Source organism: Ammodytes marinus (genome assembly GCF_949987685.1).
Source record: "Ammodytes marinus genome assembly, chromosome: 2".
Taxonomy (NCBI): Eukaryota; Metazoa; Chordata; class Actinopteri; order Uranoscopiformes; family Ammodytidae; genus Ammodytes; species Ammodytes marinus.
Genome location: NC_137231.1, coordinates 35,170,985 through 35,193,484, shown reverse-complemented (window position 1 = coordinate 35,193,484; position 22,500 = coordinate 35,170,985). Strand labels below are relative to the sequence as shown.

The 22,500-nt window shown below is 37.9% G+C and overlaps 2 protein-coding genes across 2 annotated transcripts; one reads left to right on the top strand and one right to left on the bottom strand.

Annotated features, from left to right (window-relative positions):
- Positions 1 to 1,034: 1,034 nt before the first annotated feature.
- srp19 (signal recognition particle 19) lies at positions 1,035 to 6,132 on the bottom strand. The gene is made up of 5 exons (XM_080049437.1): positions 5,945 to 6,132; positions 4,835 to 4,910; positions 3,839 to 3,910; positions 2,807 to 2,918; positions 1,035 to 2,253 (listed from the first exon to the last, which is right to left on the bottom strand). Exons 1-5 carry the CDS (start codon positions 5,980 to 5,982, stop codon positions 2,123 to 2,125), a joined length of 429 nt encoding a protein of 142 aa, XP_079905563.1. The 5' UTR covers positions 5,983 to 6,132; the 3' UTR covers positions 1,035 to 2,122.
- Positions 6,133 to 8,078: 1,946 nt separating this feature from the next.
- On the top strand, positions 8,079 to 22,133 carry LOC307267177 (serine/threonine-protein phosphatase 2A catalytic subunit beta isoform). The gene is made up of 8 exons (XM_080049425.1): positions 8,079 to 8,436; positions 10,992 to 11,030; positions 12,645 to 12,815; positions 17,180 to 17,353; positions 18,708 to 18,797; positions 19,367 to 19,528; positions 20,223 to 20,341; positions 21,317 to 22,133. The coding sequence occupies exons 1-8, from the start codon at positions 8,335 to 8,337 to the stop codon at positions 21,387 to 21,389; spliced, it is 930 nt and encodes a 309-aa protein (XP_079905551.1). The 5' UTR covers positions 8,079 to 8,334; the 3' UTR covers positions 21,390 to 22,133.
- The last annotated feature ends 367 nt before the right edge of the window (positions 22,134 to 22,500 follow it).

Below are 22,500 nucleotides of genomic sequence, written 5' to 3'. Positions count from 1 at the left end.
TATTTGGAGTATTGTACTGTTTATTTATATTGTTTAATATGTATGTGTATATGTCTTTGTGGATGTATTTTTATTTTTTTGATGTAAGCAGATAAGATATATCGAGTACTTTTCATTTATGTATTGAGAATTGTTCAATAAAGTTCATTAAAAAAACGTAAGGATAGAGGATGGATAAATAGATAGAAATTTAATTGAAAGAATAATAATGTGTTGCGTGTTGCTTTGTCTCTTATTTGCTTGTTTGTTTTTATTGTGAAGCATTTTGTGATTGTATAAATAATCAATTGATAGAGATAAAGATTTAGCAGATGAATCCAGAATTAAAATAATCATTAGGCTAGTAACAGTCAGGTAACAAATAGTTAAAAATGATCTGGACCTCTATCAAGTCAGTGATTCAACAAAGGGTATGTCACCAAAGCTAGCAACATACCAGTTCACAGAGCCTAGGCTGTGTATTAACACTGGCTTTTTGTTCAGCACACACCCACACAGTACAGTCAGGTAGTGGATCATGAGATATTCACTGATTTTGACAACAAGCGTTCTCAAGAATCACTGACTCCACTGCAGTGTGTAGAATTTTGGGTTTTATTTCCTAGCAGATTTTGTAGAAAGTAATTATAATATCCATAGGCTAAGTATGTTTAATTTAGTGCATAATAGCTGACATTCTTTTTATAATTATAATTTTTTCCCTTAGAAAGGGTCTCATGTGTCCATATTTCTCCATATTTTGGACCAAGGCCTAGTGCCACCATCTTGAAAGTGTCATAGTTGGAATGTCATCAGGTGCATTGTTTAAAATTTAGAATTGTTCTTGTCCTTGAAGGCCACTGTAGCTTCTGTTATTATTCGAAAGGGTTGGGGTTACCCAGGGAGTGTTGCATTCTAGAACTTTATAGAACTTTCTTGATGATGTCATGTTACACACTGCACCTTTAAATGAGGAAGAAGAATCATCTAATGACTGAATATATAATAGCAAAACATTAATTTTTTATTTGCTAAAAATGAGACCAACAGAACAATGAGAAATGAACTTTTTATTCTTGATGTTTTCAATGACAATGACTTTGAAAATAACTCAAGAGAGAAATTATATAGAACACAGAAATGAAATGAGTTCCTTTGACATGATTTCACAGAATCATTCACGGTGTTCAAACAAAGAATTAAAAATGGAACCCGGTATTTTCTGAAGCTGAATCAGTGGTTGCGTTCCGAATCTCCTCCTCTTTCTTTTTTCTATTCTACATACTACATCCGACGATAAAAAGAATCTAGTTAGGATGCAGTAGGCATACTATTGGGACATACTTTACTCTCTATTTTCATCATAACATTGCGCCTTGATCTTGCCTCTTGCTTTTCTATCCGTCGCATCCCCGTTTGTTTCCATATGGAGGCTTCGTCGATGTGACGTCACTTCACGTGCGCACTGGATTGTGGGTCAGAATTGCCCAAATAGGATGCTGTTTTCAACACTAACAATCTTGGCCGCATGAAGTAGGACATCCGGGTACTTCTAACCATCCTAAATCTGGCCACAAGAATCGGGACATCCTAAATCTTCTTTCTACCAAACTAAATAGTAGAAAGTATGCGATTCGGAACGCAACCAGTGTCTGAGGGTCACAGTGACCAAAAAAATAACTTTGAAAAAGCCCTCAAGGACCTCAACTTAAAAATGTATTGAAACAGGTGCTCCGAGGAACTTTCAGTTTGTGTTCATTCTAGCGCCCCCTTTGGACAAAAGCAGGTAGTGTTTTTACCTACGCCAGCTGTTGTTCCTGGGTGAGAGTATACCCATGACAAAGGCATTAAGAAAAACTATATAAAAAAAAAATCCTTCTTTACACTGATGGTCTCGTTTGCTGTTACATGTAATTTAAGATCATCAGAAGAAAAAATTAGACTGTTTCAGAAATATTTAAAAGTTTGTCGTAGCACCTTTAAAAAATAAAAAATGTATCTTTATTTCTATGTGTATTTCTTCGTCTTGCTCTTCTTGGAAAGAGTCACACAAAAAAACTTTAAAAAAAAAAGCAAAAAGCCCTCACAATGACCTCAACCTAAAAAATTAATTTAAAAAAGAAAATAACTCTTTTATCTCTGTCTATTTCTTCTTCTTCTTGCTCTTCTTGCCGCCCTCTCCCTGCTGTGCGCTGCTGTCGGCTCCTCCTCCCTTCACTGAGCGAGTCTTCAGTTTAGGAATCATCTCCGCCACGTAGAACCACACGTCTCGACCTGACGGCACAGAAACAAACAAGTCTTTATGACGCATCACGGCTGTTTTTGATGCAAGTGCTCTGGATATGATTATCAAATCACTTTGACATGAAAAAAGCACATCTTGTTGACACGGCCCCTTAAAAACGTAGAAATGTGTGGTGACCAAAATAATGAGATCGCAGGTAACAGACATTTAAAGGATTGAGGATAAACCCTGATATGATTTTTTTTTTTTAAATATATTTTTTGCATTTTTATGCTTTATTGACAGTGTAGAGACAGAGTTGAAATGGGGCAGAGAGGGGAGTGACATGCAGAGAACGACCGCGGGCTGGAATTGAACCCGGGTCCGCTGCTGGCCGAGGCCCATGGGGGGGGACGCCCTACCAACTGAGCTAAGGGCGCCCCCGATATATGAATTGTTGCCATTTTTTCAGTGGGGCCTTGGGAGAGGGGACAGCCGGCACGGTACGATTCGGGGCAGTAGGCCTAGTGAGAATGTGCCCTAACACTCACACACAGACAGAGACAGACAGAGACAGACAGACACACACCCCTAGAGACTTACGTGAGGTGAATTTGTCCTGACACAAGCTGCCGTCGGTTTCCTTCAGCTGGACTCTGACTCGACCTCTGAACTGGGCGTCACGGTTCCACTCCCGGGGATACATCTTAGAACTCTGGAACACACACACACACACACACACACACACACACACACACACACACACACACACACACACACACACACACACACACACACACACACACACACACACACACACACACACACACACACACACACACACACACACACACACACACACACACACACACACACACACACACACACACACACACACACACACACACACACACACACACACACACACACACACACACACACACGTTAAACTAAAATGCTTTTTTCCCATATACTACACATCATAGCTCAAAAATATTTCCAAAGCTAATTATAGTTTTTCTGATTTGATCACAGAAGTTAGAACATAGTGAAGCATAGTGGAAATAATTATACAGCCGGATTTAACATCTGAGGATCTCAAAAAAATAAAATAAACTACAATAAGACAAGAAAGAATACACACAATAGTAACGGTAAGAACCCTTTGCCTTAAAGGTGCAGTGTGTAATATGACATCATCAAGAAAGTTCTAGAAAGTTCTAGAATGCAACGCTCCCTGGGTAACCCCAACCCTTTAGAATAATAACAGAAGCTACAGTGGCCTTCAAGGACAAGAGCAATTCTAAATTTTAAACAATGCACCTGATGCCATTCCAAAAACATGGATGCCTCCATAAGACTTACCCTCTCAATGTACAAAATGTAATATTAATATTTGCAATTCCCCGCTCAGGAGGATAATTCAGATTATTGGCAGAGGTGATTTTACACCAATGAAGACATATTTATGAATGAGGATATTGATTTTAGCTAATAAATTACTTAAAATGTTACACAGTGCCCCTTTAACTCAAAATATAAAGGAAATATCAGGGAATGGGATAACATCGTTAACAGTCTGAAGTTCTATCTAGCATTGATAGAACAGTCTGTAAACTGTTTGGATGTTTTTACCTCCACGTAAACATTGAGTCCGGCGGCCGTAAGAACGTCTCCGATCTCAGTGCAGGACGGATTCTCCACGCCCTGAAAACACAATTTTAACACTACAGTTACACCGCTTTCTACAGGGCTCAATCTAAAAGCCTTTTCACACCAGAATGACTGTGTCGACAGTGGTTTTTTTAAACATAGGTAAACTTGCTAAAATTAGGCAATTGCCCACTTTCACATTGCAAGCAGGCCCCGGTTTGAACTCCAGAAGTGAAGTACAGACAGACAGACAGACAGACAGACAGACAGACAGACAGACAGCTTTATCTTATAGTTTCTTTTTAACTTATTAGGCTAAACTAAAGCTGATAACTTACTGCCTTTCTCTTAAGCCATAAATTATTAAACATACATTTCCCTGGCATTTGATTCTAAACAATAGTAACTCAAGGAACTATTTTGCTTAACTTTAGACGGCATAGAATGTGTATATAAAAGCTTAAAACACAAGCGAACATGTGTGTAAATTCAAAACTTTTTCCAAAACATTCAGTTCATTTCAAACCATTTCCAGGTCTGGAAAAAGGAATGGACTTGGTAAATGGACTTGACTTATGAAGCGCTTTTAAGCCGATTTTCTCAGCCCCAAATCGCTTTGCATTTCTTACCACATTCACCCATTCATACACCAATTCATACACACACTCATACACACACTCATACACACACTCATACACACACTCATACACCGACGGCAGTAGCTGCCATGCAAGGCGCTCTCTGAACCATCAGGAGACATTTAGGGTTCAGTGTCTCTTTGCCCAGGGACACTTGGACATGTGGCGGGGAGACGGGGGATCGAACCAGCGACCCTGTAACCCAGTGGACGACCGCCCTACTCACTTCACCCACAGGAATTTCATAACGGTGGGAACCATGTTTACAAACAGGTGTATGTTTTTCCCTAAAGTTAAAGTGAAGTTGAGCAGGTGAAACATCATGAGAGAGAGCGTTCACCTTTTCTGATGGAATCCTCCGACCTTCAGCCAACGTCTTCTTACTGTTGACGTAGACGGGATACACGGTGATAAACCTGGAACACACACACACACACACATACACAGGACAGCATAAGTTACAAAATAGACTTGGATTTTCCATAGTCTTCCAAAAAATTCACCAGTTAAAAACAGACAATATTCACTTTATACAATAATAACAATAATGCTAGAGCTAAGTCTATTGATCTTTCCATTCACAATCCCATATATTCAGTGTTATTGACTTTACTACAGAACTTTGAGCAAAAAGCGATTATTTACAAATACAACTCGTTTAATAATAATAACTGTAGTAAGGTGTAGATCGTGACAGTCCATTCTTAAATTCGGCAGACATTTAATTTGGATTTTATCTTTTATTCCAACAACAAAAACAACTTTTTAGTGTGTATTTAACGTCCTGCTGAATGTAGCAACACGCCACAACAGATGTGATCAACCGTTTAAGCTTGAATTAAAATATTGTAGTAATTTGTGGCTTTAAATTGATTAAATGCATTACTTGACCATCAAAAATGTAATTTAATTTAATATTTGACTGGTAAATATACAGTTTAAAAGGACCTCTTTGACACGTCATGCTAAAGAGGCTAACGTCACTACGCCACTGTCGTGCATATTGAGCCAACCGCCAGACTTCATTTGAAAACAACACAACTAAAACTTTTGCCATTTCCCGACACATATTTCTTGACACCTGACTATATAAACAAATTAATGTAAAAGTGTGGCTCAGAGATAACACATCGGGTGAATATTTAGAATCAAAATAAACATGTAACTCCGATTACACGATAGTTTGATTCACCAACAGTCGCTCATTTCAGTGCTGTCGCGGTTTGCTAGTGAAGCGCATAGAGGCTAAAAAAAAGTAGTTTTTCTGTTGGAATAAAATATAAGAACCAGGTCACATGTAAGCCGAATTGAAGAATAGTCTTTCGTGATCGACATTATTACTAAAGTTTTACCTAATATTCAAGTTAGAAATGCAGATGCCCAAGTTGTCGTTAAATTAAAACATCTTACAATAAGAGTTCAATGCTGTTAGCTCTTAACAGGGACTTACCTCTCTTTCTCCGCGGGGTCTGTAATCAGATGAGCCATTGTTTTACACTTTTAGTTGTTGTGTTTTCTTGATAGAAAACCATGGACCTAATACAAGTATCAGACCCTCTAGACACAGCTGTTTTCAACGAGGGTTTGATTGCCGTAAATCACGTCGCCATACGGCCGCTGCACACGCTCACTGACGGACTGCTGAGAACCAGGATGAGCCGGTGTTACGGTGGATTCTGTAACACAGTGGAATGAATGTTCCACGGGGGTGTTAAAGTGAATTCTGCTACCTGCGGACAATCTGATGCCCCTCAGCTGAAGAGGAAAAAGATAGGCCTATTTATTGTAATTTAGGCTACTTACTTATTTTGATCGACTTTTAAGGCAAAGTATTATATAGAAAATATACAATCTTCCTTGTCAGGTTTAACAATAATGACAAATGTTCTGACTCTTGATTTTTTTCCGTCAATATTTCTTTGTATGTGTTTTTAAACCTGCAGTGTGTAGAATTTTGGATTTTATTTCCTAGCAGATTTTGTAGAAAGTAATTATAATATCCATAAGTACATTTAATTTAGTGCATAATAGCTGAAAAAAAATTTTTGAATTATTTTTTTCCCCTTAGAAAGGGTCTCATATATTTCCATATTTCTGCATATTTTGGACCAAGGCCTAGTGCCGCCATCTTGAAAGTGTCATAGTTGGAATGTCATCAGGTGCATTATTTAAAATTTAGAATTGTTCTTGTCCTTGAAGGCCACTGTAGCTTCTGTTATTTTTCGAAAGGGTTGGGGTTACAGGGAGCGTTGCATTCTAGAACTTTCTAGAACTTTCTTGATGATGTCATATTACACACTGCACCTTTAAGGATATAGTTTAAAGGGACACTGTGTAATGTGACATCATCAAGAAAGTTCTAGAAAATTCTAGAAAGTTCTAGAATGCAACGGTCCCTGGGTAACCCCAACCCTTTTGAATAATAACCGAAGCTACAGTGGCCTTCAAGGACAAGAACAATTCTACATTTTAAACAATGCACCTGATGACATTCCAAAAACATGGATTCCTCCATACGACTTGCCCGCTCAATGGACAAAATGTAACATTAACATTTGTAATTCTCCGTTTAGGAGGATAATTCCGATTATTGGCAGAGGTGATTTTACACCAATGAGGACATATTTATGAATGAAGATATTAATTTGAGCTAATGAATTACTTAACATTTTACACAGTGTCCCTTTAAACCAAAGAATTGAAGAAATGTTGCTAGCTACAGCGGGCCCCTTGATATCATTCCCACATAACAGTTTACAGATTCCAGGCTGTACACATTAACAAACATTTAAACATTTTTGTCAGCGCACACATTGTAGGCCTACGGACTAGTAGCGGATTGTGAGGGAAAAATACACTGATTTTCACAAAAAATGTTTTGACAACAAGCGGTCTCCAGAATCAATGAACCACCATTAATGATTGATTGATGAGTGTGTGTGAGTCGTCTAATGTATGCAGATGACCTTGATGTTTTAATTCGTGCTGCAGCTGCTTACTGTTTACAGGGCTAAAGACAACGAATATAATGCAAACAAGAATGCTGTGTTGATCATGGGATTTAAAAAAGGATCAAATACTCTGAAAATTTGCTGTTTTCAAATTGGTGTGCACCGCAAGTTATCTTAATATATTGATGCTATGAGAATACTAAATGAAAAGCCTTGATGGCGTAGTGCTAGTGAATTGATTGTGCTACACAAGTTAATAGGCTACACTTCAAGCTGTAGTGAGAAATCTGGTTTATAAATGTGTTTGGCGACTTGCTGATTACGTAAATTAGATAATTTTGGTCATATCCAACATCAAATCTATTCTCTCTCGCTTACTCTTTCTATCTATCTATCTATCTATCTATCTATCTATCTATCTATCTATCTATCTATCTATCTATCTATCTATCTATCTATCTATCTATCTATCTATCTATCTATCTATCTATCTATCTATCTATCTATCTATCTATCTATCTATCTATCTATCTATCTATTGTAGTTCTCGTTCTGTCCTCTTGACGTCGCTGCTGTTATGCGCATGCGCGATGCAGCTGAAATGCCAGGATGTTATTGAAGCTAGCTCTCTTTTAGCACCATAGGCTAGCCGCCGCATTCCGCCGCCTCGGTCCATGGTCGCATCGCAGGGCAGACGACCCCTCTGACGCCACAGTCGGACATACCCCGTTTTTTAACCATTAATAACTTATCATGATAGAAGCTTACCGAGCACATCGTTAATTTCAGGTCCAAGAGTTGATTTGCCAACCGGTTTGGCGGGTTGAACAATACGACGAGCGCCAAGCTAACGGCTAGAGCTACGAGCTAACGACAAGCGGCGGCTGCAATGGAAGACAAATCTTTCACTAAAGAGTTAGATCAATGGATCGAGCAGCTAAACGAGTGCAAGCAGCTGTCGGAGAACCAAGTCAGGACGCTCTGCGAGAAGGTGAGTTTATTTATTTAGTTTGTTTTATTTATTTTGTCTGAATCTGAATCTTCCGCTCGGCTTTCATTGTGGCCTAATTACTAAAAAAAAAAAAAAAAATGGCTCCGAGTAATTCCTAGAATGGAAGCGGCTATTTCCTATTTTCAGCCAGTCATCATGATTTGATCGATGTTTATGATCACATTTCATCTAATCGATAACATTTCACGCCTTTTTAACGCGTTGAATTTACATTTAACGTGAATTTAATCATCAACCGTCGTTTTAAGATTTCTAAATTCACGTATTTTTTCCATCGTTACCAGGAAATAGACTGAGCCCGTTTTTACAGCCCGGTTACTAACATGGCTGCTTTTCTGCGCACAAATCGACGATCATAAAATATTTTAGTTTTTGACGTTTATTCTATTCACTGTGTTTAAACATGTTTTTAATTATAACGGTTATCAATAAGTGCACGTGCAGTTATCGGCACCGCGCCCTGTCTTTATCGATCAACCGCTATTTTGCTAAAATCCTGACTCACTCGCTCACTCCAGGTTTGTTGCACTATAAATAAAACATCCGCCTACTAGTCCCATTCAAAATAGTTCACAGATGTTATCCGGTTATATCTTTTTTTTAATGTGAAATTCTAAAAATAATATTGATTTCAAATTCTGCCCTATGCGATACCAAATAGGCCTTCTAAAACTGTTGGCTATATTTTCTGTAAATAGATACACATCCGTAAACAAGGAAACGTTATTTGAAGATTTTTCTTGGGTGATATAATATTGAAAAATCTATTAAAACATTGAAAAACATATATTTATTTTAATAAAATACTTTATTTTACATTTATAATAATAAACACATTCTTATCAGTTAAAAGCTACAGGCTAGAAATCAGCTATTCTGTATTACATCCTAGTTCCTTGTTCCTTGAATGACATACAAATAAAATAGTGAAATCCGTCTGTTGGTTCAGTGAGTGTCAGCTGAGCAGTTTGTGGTGAACAATGTTATATTCAGTTGGTCCAGAGCATGTGATTCCTTATAAAAAACGGCCCTATAAATAACAACCAGCATCTTCACAATGGACTGATCTATTCAGTGAAATGTCTAAACATAAGGGTGATAGGAATGCACCAAAATTAAAATTCTACTCTGAAAATAATGAAACACTTTGCCCAAGGCCGAACATTTTTCCCCCCACTTCCAGATATTATTTTTTATATAATATATTTAAAAAATAATTTCACCGTAGCATTTATGAAAAAAGCCTAAATGTGCTTTTTGCTATTTTGTTTGATTTTTTAAAATTTAAAAGAGTAAAAATAGCAATTAAAAATATTTTAACAATCCATTTTTTACGTTCCAACGAGAATACTCTTGATTAAAAATAATAACTCATTTCACCACAAGTCCATATTTAGCCTCAATGACCTTACAGGACACCGTAGTGTCTGAAATGACTTTAAAAAAAGCAAAGTGTTTTCTCTCAGAAATGGTTAAACTTTCCCTGTGTTCCAATCCCCATACTTCCCTTCTATTTAGTATGCCAGAACAAGATTTAGGATGTCCCAATACATGCAGGTCAATTGTAGTATGCTGAAAATACATAAATGCCTCACTAACTCCAATAGCATTTTGGAGTATTTGTCTTTATTCTTAAGATTTCTCGACATAATGAAAAAAAAATCTTTCTTATCTGATTTTTTTTCTCCTGTCTGTGGCCCTAAAACTCTTCTGTACTTTAGTATGTAGTGTAGTAAAAAGACTAAAACTCTTCTGTACTTTAGTATGTAGTGTAGTAAAAAGACTAAAACTCTTCTGTACTTTAGCATGTAGTGTAGTAAAAAGACTAAAACTCTTCTGTACTTTAGTATGTAGTGTAGAGTACAAAGACTAAAACTCTTCTGTACTTTAGTATGTAGTGTAGTAAAAAGAAAGTAGTATGTGATTTGGAACGCAGGGAGTGGTGTATTTCTAATTCTCGGCTCACTCTAATAATTGTCTTTTCTTCAAACTGATATTATTCCCCTCAGGGAAAATCAAGCCTTGGCGTATTCTAATGAAAAATGTTTTAAACATGACTTGACTGAATCCTATTAGCCGTGACCTAGTAAAGCAGAAAGGACCGATGCAGGTGTTTTTGCCTTTCCTCATGTTTTCGTAGAAGGGAAAATTACTTATTACTTGTTATTGATTTGTGTGAGTAATTGATTTCTAGAGTAGCCCTTGTTTAAAATGGAACTAAATTGGTTCCAAAATACTTATTGTGTCATAAGAACCAGAGCATTGCCCATAGCCTCATCTAAACCTGAATTTCTGACAAGTTTATCAACCTTAAATGACAATATCTTTTAATGTGGATTGATGAATATGCCTATAACTCTTTTCAGATGCTTTACTATCATGAAACTAACTCCACATATTAGATAGATAGATAGATAGATAGATAGATAGATAGATAGATAGATAGATAGATAGATAGATAGATAGATAGATAGATAGATAGATAGATAGATAGATAGAATAACTAACTAACTGTGTGTGTTTCTCTGTTCCAGGCCAAAGAGATCCTGACCAAGGAATCCAACGTCCAGGAGGTGAGATATAACCGTTTGTTCGATCAACACTCATTGAATTCTAGTAGAACGGAAAGATTACGTCATTGATTAGGGGTGTGGGTGATTTGGTATCCCGTGATTTTCGATTCAAAATGGATTTTTTCAATTCAGTTGAAAGGGGGATTTCAGGATCTCCTCCAGTCCACTGTGTGCTAAGAGGAGATCTATCTATCTATCTATCTATCTATCTATCTATCTATCTATCTATCTATCTATCTATCTATCTATCTATCTATCTATCTATCTATCTATCTATCTATCTATCTATCTATCTATCTATCTATCTATCTATCTATCTATCTATCTGTCTATCTGTCTGTCTGTCTGTCTGTCTGTCTGTCTGTCTGTCGGTCTCTGTCTGTCTGTCTGTCTGTCTGTCTCCTCCAGTCCACTGTGTGCTAAGAGGCTTCATTTTAAGTCTATTTTAATGTGAAGCTGGTAATGCATGTGATTTGAAGGCAAGACAACATACTACCGGCAGCAGCAAAATGCATATATTTCAAATGTCAACGCTCCCTTGGTAACCCTTCCATTTGGTAGAATTTACAGAAGCTACGGTGGCCTTCAAGGACAAGAAGCTAAAGTTACTAAAGATGCACCATTTTCTGGCGATGGCAATTTTTACAAGAATCGTTTTTTTTTTCACCTCCCCTTATCATTAATATTAAAAAGGATAATGCAATAAAAACCTACAGTATTATCAGTGGATAGAAGTTGTTGACTCTTTTTACAATACTAACTTGAATGTGGAGGCTGACTCGCTCTCTGGGTGTTTTTCCCTGTTAATGTCACGCCTTGTTTACACTGCAAACTTAGTCTGCAGGCTCTAACACACACACACACACGTACACTCTCTAAGCTTTACTGTAAATGCCACGAGTCACTTTAGAAACAGCAAACGTATAAGAGCACAGAGGTTAAAGTACATTGTGATAATCAAGTAATAATTCACTTTTTATATCTACAGTTGAAAGTAACAAAACCGTAAATATTGCATAAAGGGGGTTCTTAAAGGCCTTGAATTTAACATGCTCAAAATGAGGCCTTTAAGGTACTTTCTTTATTGCCCTTTTAAATACTTGGAGAGAGACAGGCCTTGTGGTGTAATGGTAAGAGCCCCCCCCCCCCAATAGAGTCGCAGTCCTCTTCACAGCAGACCTGGGTTAGAATCCAGCCCGGGTCGTTCTCTGCATGTCATTCCCCTCTCTGACACATTTCATCTCTGTCTCTACACACTGTCTAATCTGATGAAGCAGAAAAATGCCCCAAAAATTATCTTTTAATTAATGCTCGTAGAAGGGTCGTTATGTGACGATTAAGCACGTTAATAACTAATCTTTAATAAAAATGTGTGTCTCTGTGAAACAAATATAATCTAGAAGTTGGTGAATATTATGTGGCTGACAGAGTAAGTCAGTGAATCTTGCAACAACCTCTGGCCTAAAAATAATAATTTGTGTAATGTTTTTTTTTTTTTTTCTTTATGTATATTCTATGTGATGTAAAGCGTCTTTGAGTGACTTCCAGAAAAGCGCTATACAAAACCTGTCAATTATTATTATTATTAAAAATATGTATTTGTGTGGTTGCTAGGTACGATGCCCGGTGACGGTGTGCGGAGACGTGCACGGTCAGTTCCACGACCTGATGGAGCTGTTTAAGATCGGAGGGAAATCCCCCGACACCAACTACCTGTTCATGGGCGACTACGTGGACCGAGGCTACTACAGTGTGGAGACGGTCACTCTGCTGGTCACACTAAAGGTACATAGACGAGAACACACACACACACACGCACATGCTACACACGCACGCTAAAGGTACATAGACAGGAACACACACACACACACGCACATGCTACACACGCACGCTAAAGGTACATAGACAAGAACACACACACACACGCAGAGAGAGAGACACACACACATGCTACACACTGTCACACTAAAGGTACACAGACAAGAACACACACACACACACTGTCACGCTAAAGGTACATAGACAGGAACACACGCGCGCAAGACACGCACATATGCAACAAACGCACACTTTGACTGGGTGACCAGTTAAAGGTACATGCACACATGACAGAGACACACACATGGAACAAACCCGCACGCACACTTTCGCAGCACACACACACTTGTGCGACAAACACACAAAACAAACACACGTTCGCGCACACGCACAAATTTACGCAACACACTTTTGCAACAAACACACACACGCGCAACAAACACACACATGCACTTTGACTGGGTAAGTCTGACAATGTCACTACTGTCTGAATGTCTTCAGTACTTTCTTTTGCCTGTTACAGTAAATATAATGTATAGTTAGAAATAGAAAGGGGGGCGCCTTTAGCTCAGTTGGTAGGGCGTCCCCCCCCATGGGCCTCGGCCAGCAGCGGACCCGGGTTCGATTCCAGCCCGCGGTCGTTCTCTGCATGTCACTCCCCTCTCTGCCCCATTTCAACTCTGTCTCTACACTATCAATAAAGCATAAAAATGCAAAAAAAAAAAGTCAATCTTTTTGTATCTGATTTGCGCTATAAACATCGAAACTAAAACCCTAAATTAATAATCAATTTTCTGCTGTTTTTCGTGGTTCAGGTCATAGAAATTAATTATAATAATTACTTCAAGGAATTATTGATTTATATATATATGCTGCTGTCAGTGTGTGTGTGTGTGTGTGTGTGTGTGTCATGAATATCAATACACTCACTTCCTCTGTGGATCTTTATCGACTTAGTTTCCCGTCAAACTAAAGCGGCTATGACTGTGACAAAACTATGACATTACACGCTACGTTCTATTACAGGGTTACAGTGTCTATTTTAGGTTAAGAGAGGTCCTATTTACACTCCATTTATTCTCATTTTCATCCCAAGATCTTCCTCTCTGTCTGTTTTTGGTTCATTTGTAAAAAGAAAAATCAAACAGTATCATGAAATCTTAAGTATAGAATGAATGAATACTTTATTCAGGACTCAAAGTTCCATATAAAAAGACAACACAAATACAAGTCAACACAGATTAAAATACATACAGGCAACGATTCCAATGTTTCCACAGCCCAGAGGAGAACCTTGTATCACTCTGTTTAGTGTCAGTGACTGAGTGCTGCAGTTATTACTTTGTTTTTTGACTCTAGAAGTCGACACATACATTTATACATTCAATTCCTAAAAGTCTGATTTCTTACTGCTTTGACATGTGTAAGGTGTCTTTTCATCTTTGGTTTTTATTCATACATAACTAACTTATCATATATTTGCTATATCATTGAGAAATCATTTTAAGATACACTTCATAGCAATGCAGGACGCGTGGAATGTGGGAAAGCCTTATATAAGCTACTAAAAGCTCTTCAGAGGGAAGGGGGCCCGATAACGTTTAACGTATAACAGAGAATAAACGTAAATCCAGGTGTTTGCAGCAAGTTATTTTATCATCCAACAAGTAGAGCCTGTTTATTTCTCTGGGTTTTCACATACTTTTATATTATTATTATTATTATTATTATTATTATTATTAATTTATTTAAGATATTTTTTGGGCATTTTTATGCTTTATTGATAGTGCAGAGAGACAGAGTTGAAATGGGGCAGAGAGGGGAGTGACATGCGGAGCACGACCGCGGGCGGGAATCGAACCCGGGTCTGCTGCTGGGCCCGGGGGGGGGGACGCCCTACCAACTGAGCTAAGGGCGCCCCACTTTTATATTATTTTTAATATTTTATTATTATCATCTTTGTTTGTACAGGCAATTCACAGATAACAAGGTCTTATTTACATGACTGAAGGCTGAAAGTCTCTTTAAGGCCACTGATCTACAGACATTTCCCTGTTTGTTCTGATGTGATAATCAGGAGCTAAAACCTTTTGATGCGGCTGCTTCACAAGCTTCTATAAATATCCTGCAGTTTCTCTCAACTTGATTTGATTAAACAAAACGCTCTGGATCCTTAAAGCAGCAGTGCGTAGGATTTATTGGAATTTTTCAGAACAGAATTAAAGCTGGGGTGGAGGATTTTGGGAGAAAATGGCAGTTGGGATAGAGATTCGAATCCAAATACCTCAACCGCTCCACTTGTTCTCTTTGGTCCCTCCCTGACACGCTCTACACCAACAAAGTTGTACCAAAGTGAATGGACAGTCCCAACAAGCCAATAAGAACAGAGAATCGGAACCTCGCTCTGATTGGTCAAAGTGTACAGCTCATGTTAACTTTGACCAATCAGAAATCACATACCCCAGCTTTAATTGGAATATAATGTTCAATAGTATGTTTTATTTGTTGTATAATAATTTTAAAATAATTAACCTTAGAATGAGCCTTTATATCTACATAGGAGCGGGGCGCTGAGGCCGCCATGTTGCACCGCCATGTTTCTACAGTAGCACAGAACGGACAAACTTAACTTAACAGCCTTACACGTTTTTATATATAGTGGGCGTCCTGGGGAAATGCACCTGTTGGAAGACCAAGAAGAAGAAGAAGTACTATAGAATAAACAACTAAATACATCTTCACCTCATCACTTGATATTGTGGAAAGACTTGAGGCAGTGGTGGATGATGCCATCTTTAGTAACTATAGCTTCTTGTCCTTGAAGGCCACCGTAGCTTCTGTAAATTCTCCCAAGTTAGCAAGGGAGCGTTGACATCTACAATCTCACCACTAGATTTCTGTAAATATTCCAATATTACACACTGCACCTTTTTTAAATGCTTAGTTCCCTCTGTTTCTGTTTCTAGTGACTGTGTTGATGGTTTACCTGCGTCGTAAACACGTCCATAAAAAGTGTGTGTGTGTGTGTGTGTGTGTGTGTGTGTGTGTGTGTGTGTGTGTGTGTGTGTGTGTGTGTGTGTGTGTGTGTGTGTGTGTGTGTGTGTGTGTGTGTGTGTGTGTGTGTGTGTGTGTGTGTGTGTGTGTGTGTGTGTGTGTGTGTGTGTGTGTGTGTGTGTGTGTGTGTGTGTGTAAACTTTCCACTTTGTGACTTGTTTGATTTGTTGATCAGCTGATAGTTTATGAGCAGGAGGGAAACACTCTGACCCACTTCCTCTAATCTAATGACTTTAGACATTTAACTGAGTCACTGCTGATTCTCTCACACTCTGATGTACCTACAAACACTATGTCGGAACATTTAAAACATAATCTCTGTGAAGGAAGTTCTGTTAAGGTTGGAGGTCAACTCAGGTGGAAGAATATTTCAGGAGACTTGGATGAATTATGAAGAAATATTTATTACAGACTTGGCCAAGGAGAACCGGACTGCAACTCTTGTGACTTGCACTTCAATTCTGCCAAACTCATGCTTAGAGCTGTGTATTAACCTCGCGCTATCTCTACCACCTCCCCGGCTCGGGCACCAAGCGTACCAATGTTTTGGTTCAGAGCTGAACACAGTGAACCATAACATTCTGGAGTCTTAGGAGATGAGACTTTATCTATACAACTGACCTAAGTGTCTCCTAACAGGCTCCAAGGCTGACCTAGAGTCTGAGAGACAGACACACAAGATAGGCATATATGACCTATTAATCTTTCCCATTAATATTACAACTAAAGACCCAAAATTCCCAATCTCTATAATTTAATAAAACTGCATTCATTTAGAGATGTTGCTTCTAGTGTTAACAAAGTCTTAATTTACGACCCAGACTCACGCTCTCAATTAATAGTTTGGTTTTTAAATGTCAAAACTCGTTAACTGTTTTTATGATTTCCTGACGTCTTCAAATGTTGTGTTTTGACAAAAGCGGTAGTGTTTTTACCACGCCAGCTGTTGTTCCTGGGTGAGCGTATACCCATGACAAAGGCATTAAGAAAAACTATATAAAAATAGCATTCTCTTTGCACTGATGGTCTCGTTTGCTGTTACATGTAATTTATGATCATCAGAGGAAAAATTAGACTGTTTCAGAAATATTAAAAAGTTCCTTGTAGCACCTTTTTAAATAGTGTATAATCTCTTGAATATTAGTATTTTTTTTTAAATAACCCTTTCTGATTGGTTGTTGTGTTCCCGGTTCGTTTTAAATAACCCTTTCTGATTGGTTGTCTGTGTTCCCGGTTCGTTTTAAATAACCCTTTCTGATTGGTTGTCTGTGTTCCAGGTTCGTTTCCAGGAGCGAATCACGATCCTGCGAGGGAACCACGAGTCGCGGCAGATCACGCAGGTCTACGGTTTCTACGACGAGTGTCTGAGGAAGTACGGCAACGCCAACGTCTGGAAATACTTCACAGACCTGTTCGACTACCTGCCGCTCACCGCACTGGTGGATGGACAGGTGTGTGTGTGTGTGTGTGTGTGTGTGTGTGTGTGTGTGTGTGTGTGTGTGTGTGTGTGTGTGTGTGTGTGTGTGTGTGTGTGTGTGTGTGTGTGTGTGTGTGTGTGTGTGTGTGTGTGTGTGTGTGTGTGTGTGTGGCAATGTTTTCCCACTTAAAAATGGATAATGTATTGGGAGAAAACTTAACTTACTCTGAAATAGTAAAAATTAACATGGATTACCTGCCGCTTGGATAGACAGGTACCCACGCTTTAATAAAGGCTTTTAGTTAGACTTTTCAATAAGGTCTGTGTGTGTGTGTGTGTGTGTGTGTGTGTGTGTGTGTGTGTGTGTGTGTGTGTGTGTGCGTGTGCTGCAATGTTTTCCCACTTAAAAATGGATAATGTATTGGGTGAAAACTTAACTTACTCTAAAATAGTAAAAATTAACATGGATTACCTGCCGCTTGGATAGACAGGTACCCACGCTTTAATAAAGGCTTTTAGTTAGACTTTTCAATAAGGTGTGTGTGTGTGTGTGTGTTGCCATGTTTATCCGCTTAAAAATGGATGATGTATTGGAGGAAAATTGTCTAAAATAGTTCAAATTAAGACTAGTACATGGACAGGTATGAAAAACACACAGGCTTATAGTTAGACTTTTCAATTACCAGTGACAGTGTATCTGTTTTTTTATGTATAAAAGTCTCTTTAAACGTGGTCTAAATTAGTAAAACTAAAAAAATCAATATGATAGAAAAGTTGGGTTTTTCAATAAGCTTTTACAAAAAATCGGATTGATTATATTGTTCGATTACCTGCGTCTCTGACAGGTACACACACAAAGAACACAGGTTTTTAGTTAGAGCGTTTTTTATTTTATTTACTTTTTATTTCTTCAGGCATGTCATTAAGAACAAGTTGTTGTTTACAATGGCGGCCTGCTAAGTGACAAGAGCCAATTCAAACATGAAATACATCAGAACTAAAATTCAATTAAATACCAAACTAAAATGATCAATGAAAACAGAGAACATAAGTGCTACAGCTACATGGCTGAATAAGAAGAGGGAAACTTTATAAACGTCTCATGGGGAAACTATAGCAACTAGATAGATCAGAGGAGATTCAAGAAAACTTTATTTGTCTTAATTTAAGGCAAGTAGAGCAGACATTGCAACAATGGGTTAGATGAATAACGAATAGATAAATAAGTTATGAACAGAATTAAAAAAACATGTTCCAAGAATATACATGTGGATGGATGATTTTTCAGGTATCAGTGAAAGTGTTTTTATGTGCCGCCATGTTTTTCCTTTTGAATAAGGATGTTGTATAGGGAAGACTAAATATCTTTTTGTAATTTTCGTTTCCAGATCTTCTGTCTCCACGGAGGCCTGTCTCCCTCCATAGACACTCTGGATCACATACGAGCTCTGGACCGCCTGCAAGAAGTCCCACATGAGGTAAACACACACATGCAGTCTCACACACACACACACACACACACACACACACACACACACACACAGACACACGATACAGACACTCACTCACTCACTCGCATGGCAGAGATGCAGTAAGAGTTTCATTATTGAGCCATTTTATTGTTAAACAGAATGAATGAAGGTTTAATTTCGAACATGTAAAAAAACTAGTAACTTAAGCTAACGGGCCTAAATAAGGAAATCTGTAAAATTGAATGGAAAAGTTCTGAAAACTGATGTCTGTTCTTCTGAAATTCTAAATATTCTCTCTCTCCCTCCCTGTCTCTCTCCCTCCCTCCGTCTATCTATCTATCTATCTCTCTCTCTCTCTCTCTCTCTCTCTCTCTCTCTCTCTCTCTCTCTCTCTCTCTCTCTCTCTCTCTCTCTCTCTCTCTCTCTCTCTCTCTCTCTCTCTCTCTCTCTCTCTCTCTCTCTCTCTCTCTCTCTCTCTCTCTCTCCCCCCCCCCCCCCTCCACCTTCCTCCCTTCGTCAATCTCTCTCTCCCTCCCTTCCTCCCTCCGTCTATCTCTCTCTGTCTCTTCTCCCAGGGCCCTATGTGTGACCTGCTGTGGTCAGACCCAGATGACCGTGGTGGTTGGGGCATCTCCCCGCGAGGCGCCGGCTACACCTTCGGACAGGACATCTCTGAGACCTTCAACCACGCCAACGGCCTCACGCTGGTGTCCCGCGCACATCAGCTGGTCATGGAGGTAACAGACACCAAAAAATATGTTTATTCACCTATTTAGACCACTAACAAACCATTAAGATACTTGTCTATTTTTCAAATATGTTTAAAAAACAAACGACAGTCTTTGTTTTTATAGCTGTGATTTGTTCAAAATACTTATGAAGGTAAAACACATAAGTAAAATCTGTTTATTCATTTAGACTACAAAAAAAAGTGTCCAGTCATGGTACCGAGTCTTAATCTGACGGGGCAAGAGAAAGAGTGTATTATGGTCTCACTGTCTAACCCTACATTTTACCACGTGTGACATCACATATGGTAAAATGTAGGGTTAGGATTAACAGGACAGCTGGGGAAGACTGAGGGAAGAAAAACCTCATTCATTATATTATAATAGTGATTTTATAATGATAGAACGCTGGTTCAGTATGGGTGAAGTGTTCCTTTAAGTACAGTAATTAGGAAGATGAAATCCCATCATGAATCAATAATTTAGTGAGAAGGGGTGGGATTAAATAACTTTTCTTCTTCTCACCCTTTTCGAACGGGTAAAGCAAAGTGTTAGACAGTATATTTTCATTGGTGGTTTTCATTATTTGTTAATATTACTTAATCGTAACTGCCAACAAACATTTTCAATTTTAAGTATACATTTAATTAATCAATAAAACAGTAGATATGTGTTTATTGATTGTGTGTGTTCTCTCGTTCAGGGCTATAACTGGGGCCATGATAAGAACGTGGTGACCATCTTCAGTGCTCCAAACTACTGCTATCGCTGTGGAAACCAAGCAGCCATCATGGAGCTGGACGACACTCTGAAATACTCTTTGTAAGTAGAAAGAAAAGATGTTGAAAGAATCGAGATTATTTTGGTTGTTTACAGACTTAAACCTGCAGTGTGTAGAATTTTGGGTTTTATTTCCTAGCAGATTTTGTAGAAAGTAATTATAATATCCATAAGTACATTTAATTTAGTGCATAATAGCTGATTTTTTTTTTTATTATTATTTTTTCCCTTAGAAAGGGTCTCGTATATGTCCATATTTCTGCATATTTTGGACCAAGGCCTAGTGCCGCCATCTTGAAAGTGTCATAGTTGGAATGTCATCAGGAGCATTGTTTAAAATGTTTAATTGTTCTTGTCCTTGAAGGCCACTGTAGCTTCTGTTATTATTCTAAAGGGGTGGGGTTACCCAGGGAGTGTTGCATTCTAGAACTTTCTAGAATTTTCTTTATGATGTCATATTGCACACTGCACCTTTTTAAATGATTTTATTTGTCCAAAATGTTTACTAGTAAAGACATTGTTAAGTTTTACTTGCTAGTTATTCAAACTCTAAAAGGAGTTTCTAAAGGGATGCAAATTAACACATAAAATAATTATATTGATGTTAATAATCAACTGTCAAAGTTTCAAGGTTATATCTGAGTCAAAAATTGTATCCTGTTGTTCCTGGGTGAGCGTATACCCATGACAAAGGCATTAAGAAAAACTATATAAAAATGGCATTCTTTGCACTGATGGTCTCGTTTGCTGTTACATGTAATTTATGATAATCAGAGGGAAAATGTGACTGTTTCAGAAATATTTAAAAGTTCCTCGTAGATGCTTTTAATTGATAAAAAATTTAATATTTAACACATTATTTTTCTCTCTCTCCCCCCAGCCTTCAGTTTGATATATTTTATAAAATGAAGAAAAAAAAGACAGTTAACCACATATGTTTAACTGTAATAAATGAATTGCATAATAATTAAATAAATAAAAAACAAATATTTAACATTATTTCTCTCCCCCCTACAGCCTTCAGTTTGACCCGGCCCCGCGTCGTGGCGAGCCCCATGTCACCAGACGCACTCCTGACTACTTCCTGTGAATGTCCAACACCACCTGTCAATCACCCACTAAGACCCGCCCCTTTCCCCGTCCCCAACCCAACTCCCGCCTCTTAATTTTGGATGGAAAGAAGATATTATTATTAATACTGTACCAGGGTGAATAGAAAAAATACAAAAAGCATTGGCTAAGATGAACCAAGATTTTAACGTAAAGAGCAAAGCCCCCTATACAGTCCTGTTTTTTCAATATGCTGTCTCTAATGCTGTGCTTCTTGAGGGGGGGGGGGAACTACACTATGATCTGTTTTCTTTAGCTTTTTTCTTTTTGTTTATTACATGTTTGAAAACGAGATAATAAAACTACCAACGTGGACCAAATGTGCCATATTCTGATCTTTTACAACATGTACTTCTTTTCCTGCTTTTTTTTTGTCTTTTGTTCGTTTTTAATTTTAGTTATTTTTATTTTTTTTAGACCAGCACTATCTATATATATATAAAAAATATCCCTTCTTCTTCTTCTTCTTACCCACCTACCATCACACCACACCACCTCCACACCATCTCAAGGCATATGTGCTTTCTTTCTGTTGCAAGATCATTTTAAAAAAAGAGAGTCGAAAAAATGAATGGAAAAATAAAAATAAAAAGTTTGCTTCAAAGTAGTGCAGCTGTGAGTCTTAGCTGTCCAGGCTGCAGCCGGTGTGGTCATCTCAGCAAGTATATTACTGTAATTTGATTAAAAGCGACAGAACGTATGAAATAAAAATGTCCTATTGACAAACTAACCGGCTGCCACTGTGTCTTTTCTTTAGTTATTTATTTATATTTATTATTGCAGAAATCGGCTTAATTTTTTTTTATTTTTTTTGAATTTTTCGTGCTTTATTGACAGTTTTGTAGATACAGAGTTGAAATGGGGCAGAGAGGGGAAGACATGCAGAGAACGGACCCGGGTTTTATGTTTGATATGCCTGCTGGATGACCGTTTTGGCCAGTATAAAAATAACATGACATGTTGAATTGATACAAATATTCTCATGTTAATTCATATTTATGGGATGAAAAGTAAAATGTGTTCGAATTTAATTTTTAGTCTGATATTTTTAGCTCATTATTTCGACTTTTTGGAAATTTATAATCTCGATT

What these genes read in the sequence shown, in the direction of transcription:
- LOC307267177 (XM_080049425.1), top strand. Translation starts at nt 8,335, where the DNA reads ATGGAAGACAAATCTTTCACTAAAGAGTTAGATCAATGGATCGAGCAG. An exon ending in TCAGGACGCTCTGCGAGAAG is followed by an intron (nt 8,437 to 10,991) that starts GTGAGTTTATTT and finishes TCTCTGTTCCAG; the next exon opens with GCCAAAGAGATCCTGACCAA. An exon ending in CTCTGCTGGTCACACTAAAG is followed by an intron (nt 12,816 to 17,179) that starts GTACATAGACGA and finishes TCTGTGTTCCAG; the next exon opens with GTTCGTTTCCAGGAGCGAAT.
- srp19 (XM_080049437.1), bottom strand. Translation starts at nt 5,982, where the DNA reads ATGGCTCATCTGATTACAGACCCCGCGGAGAAAGAGAG. An exon ending in GACCCCGCGGAGAAAGAGAG is followed by an intron (nt 4,911 to 5,944) that starts GTAAGTCCCTGT and finishes TGTGTGTTCCAG; the next exon opens with GTTTATCACCGTGTATCCCG. An exon ending in GACTCAATGTTTACGTGGAG is followed by an intron (nt 2,919 to 3,838) that starts GTAAAAACATCC and finishes TGTGTGTTCCAG; the next exon opens with AGTTCTAAGATGTATCCCCG.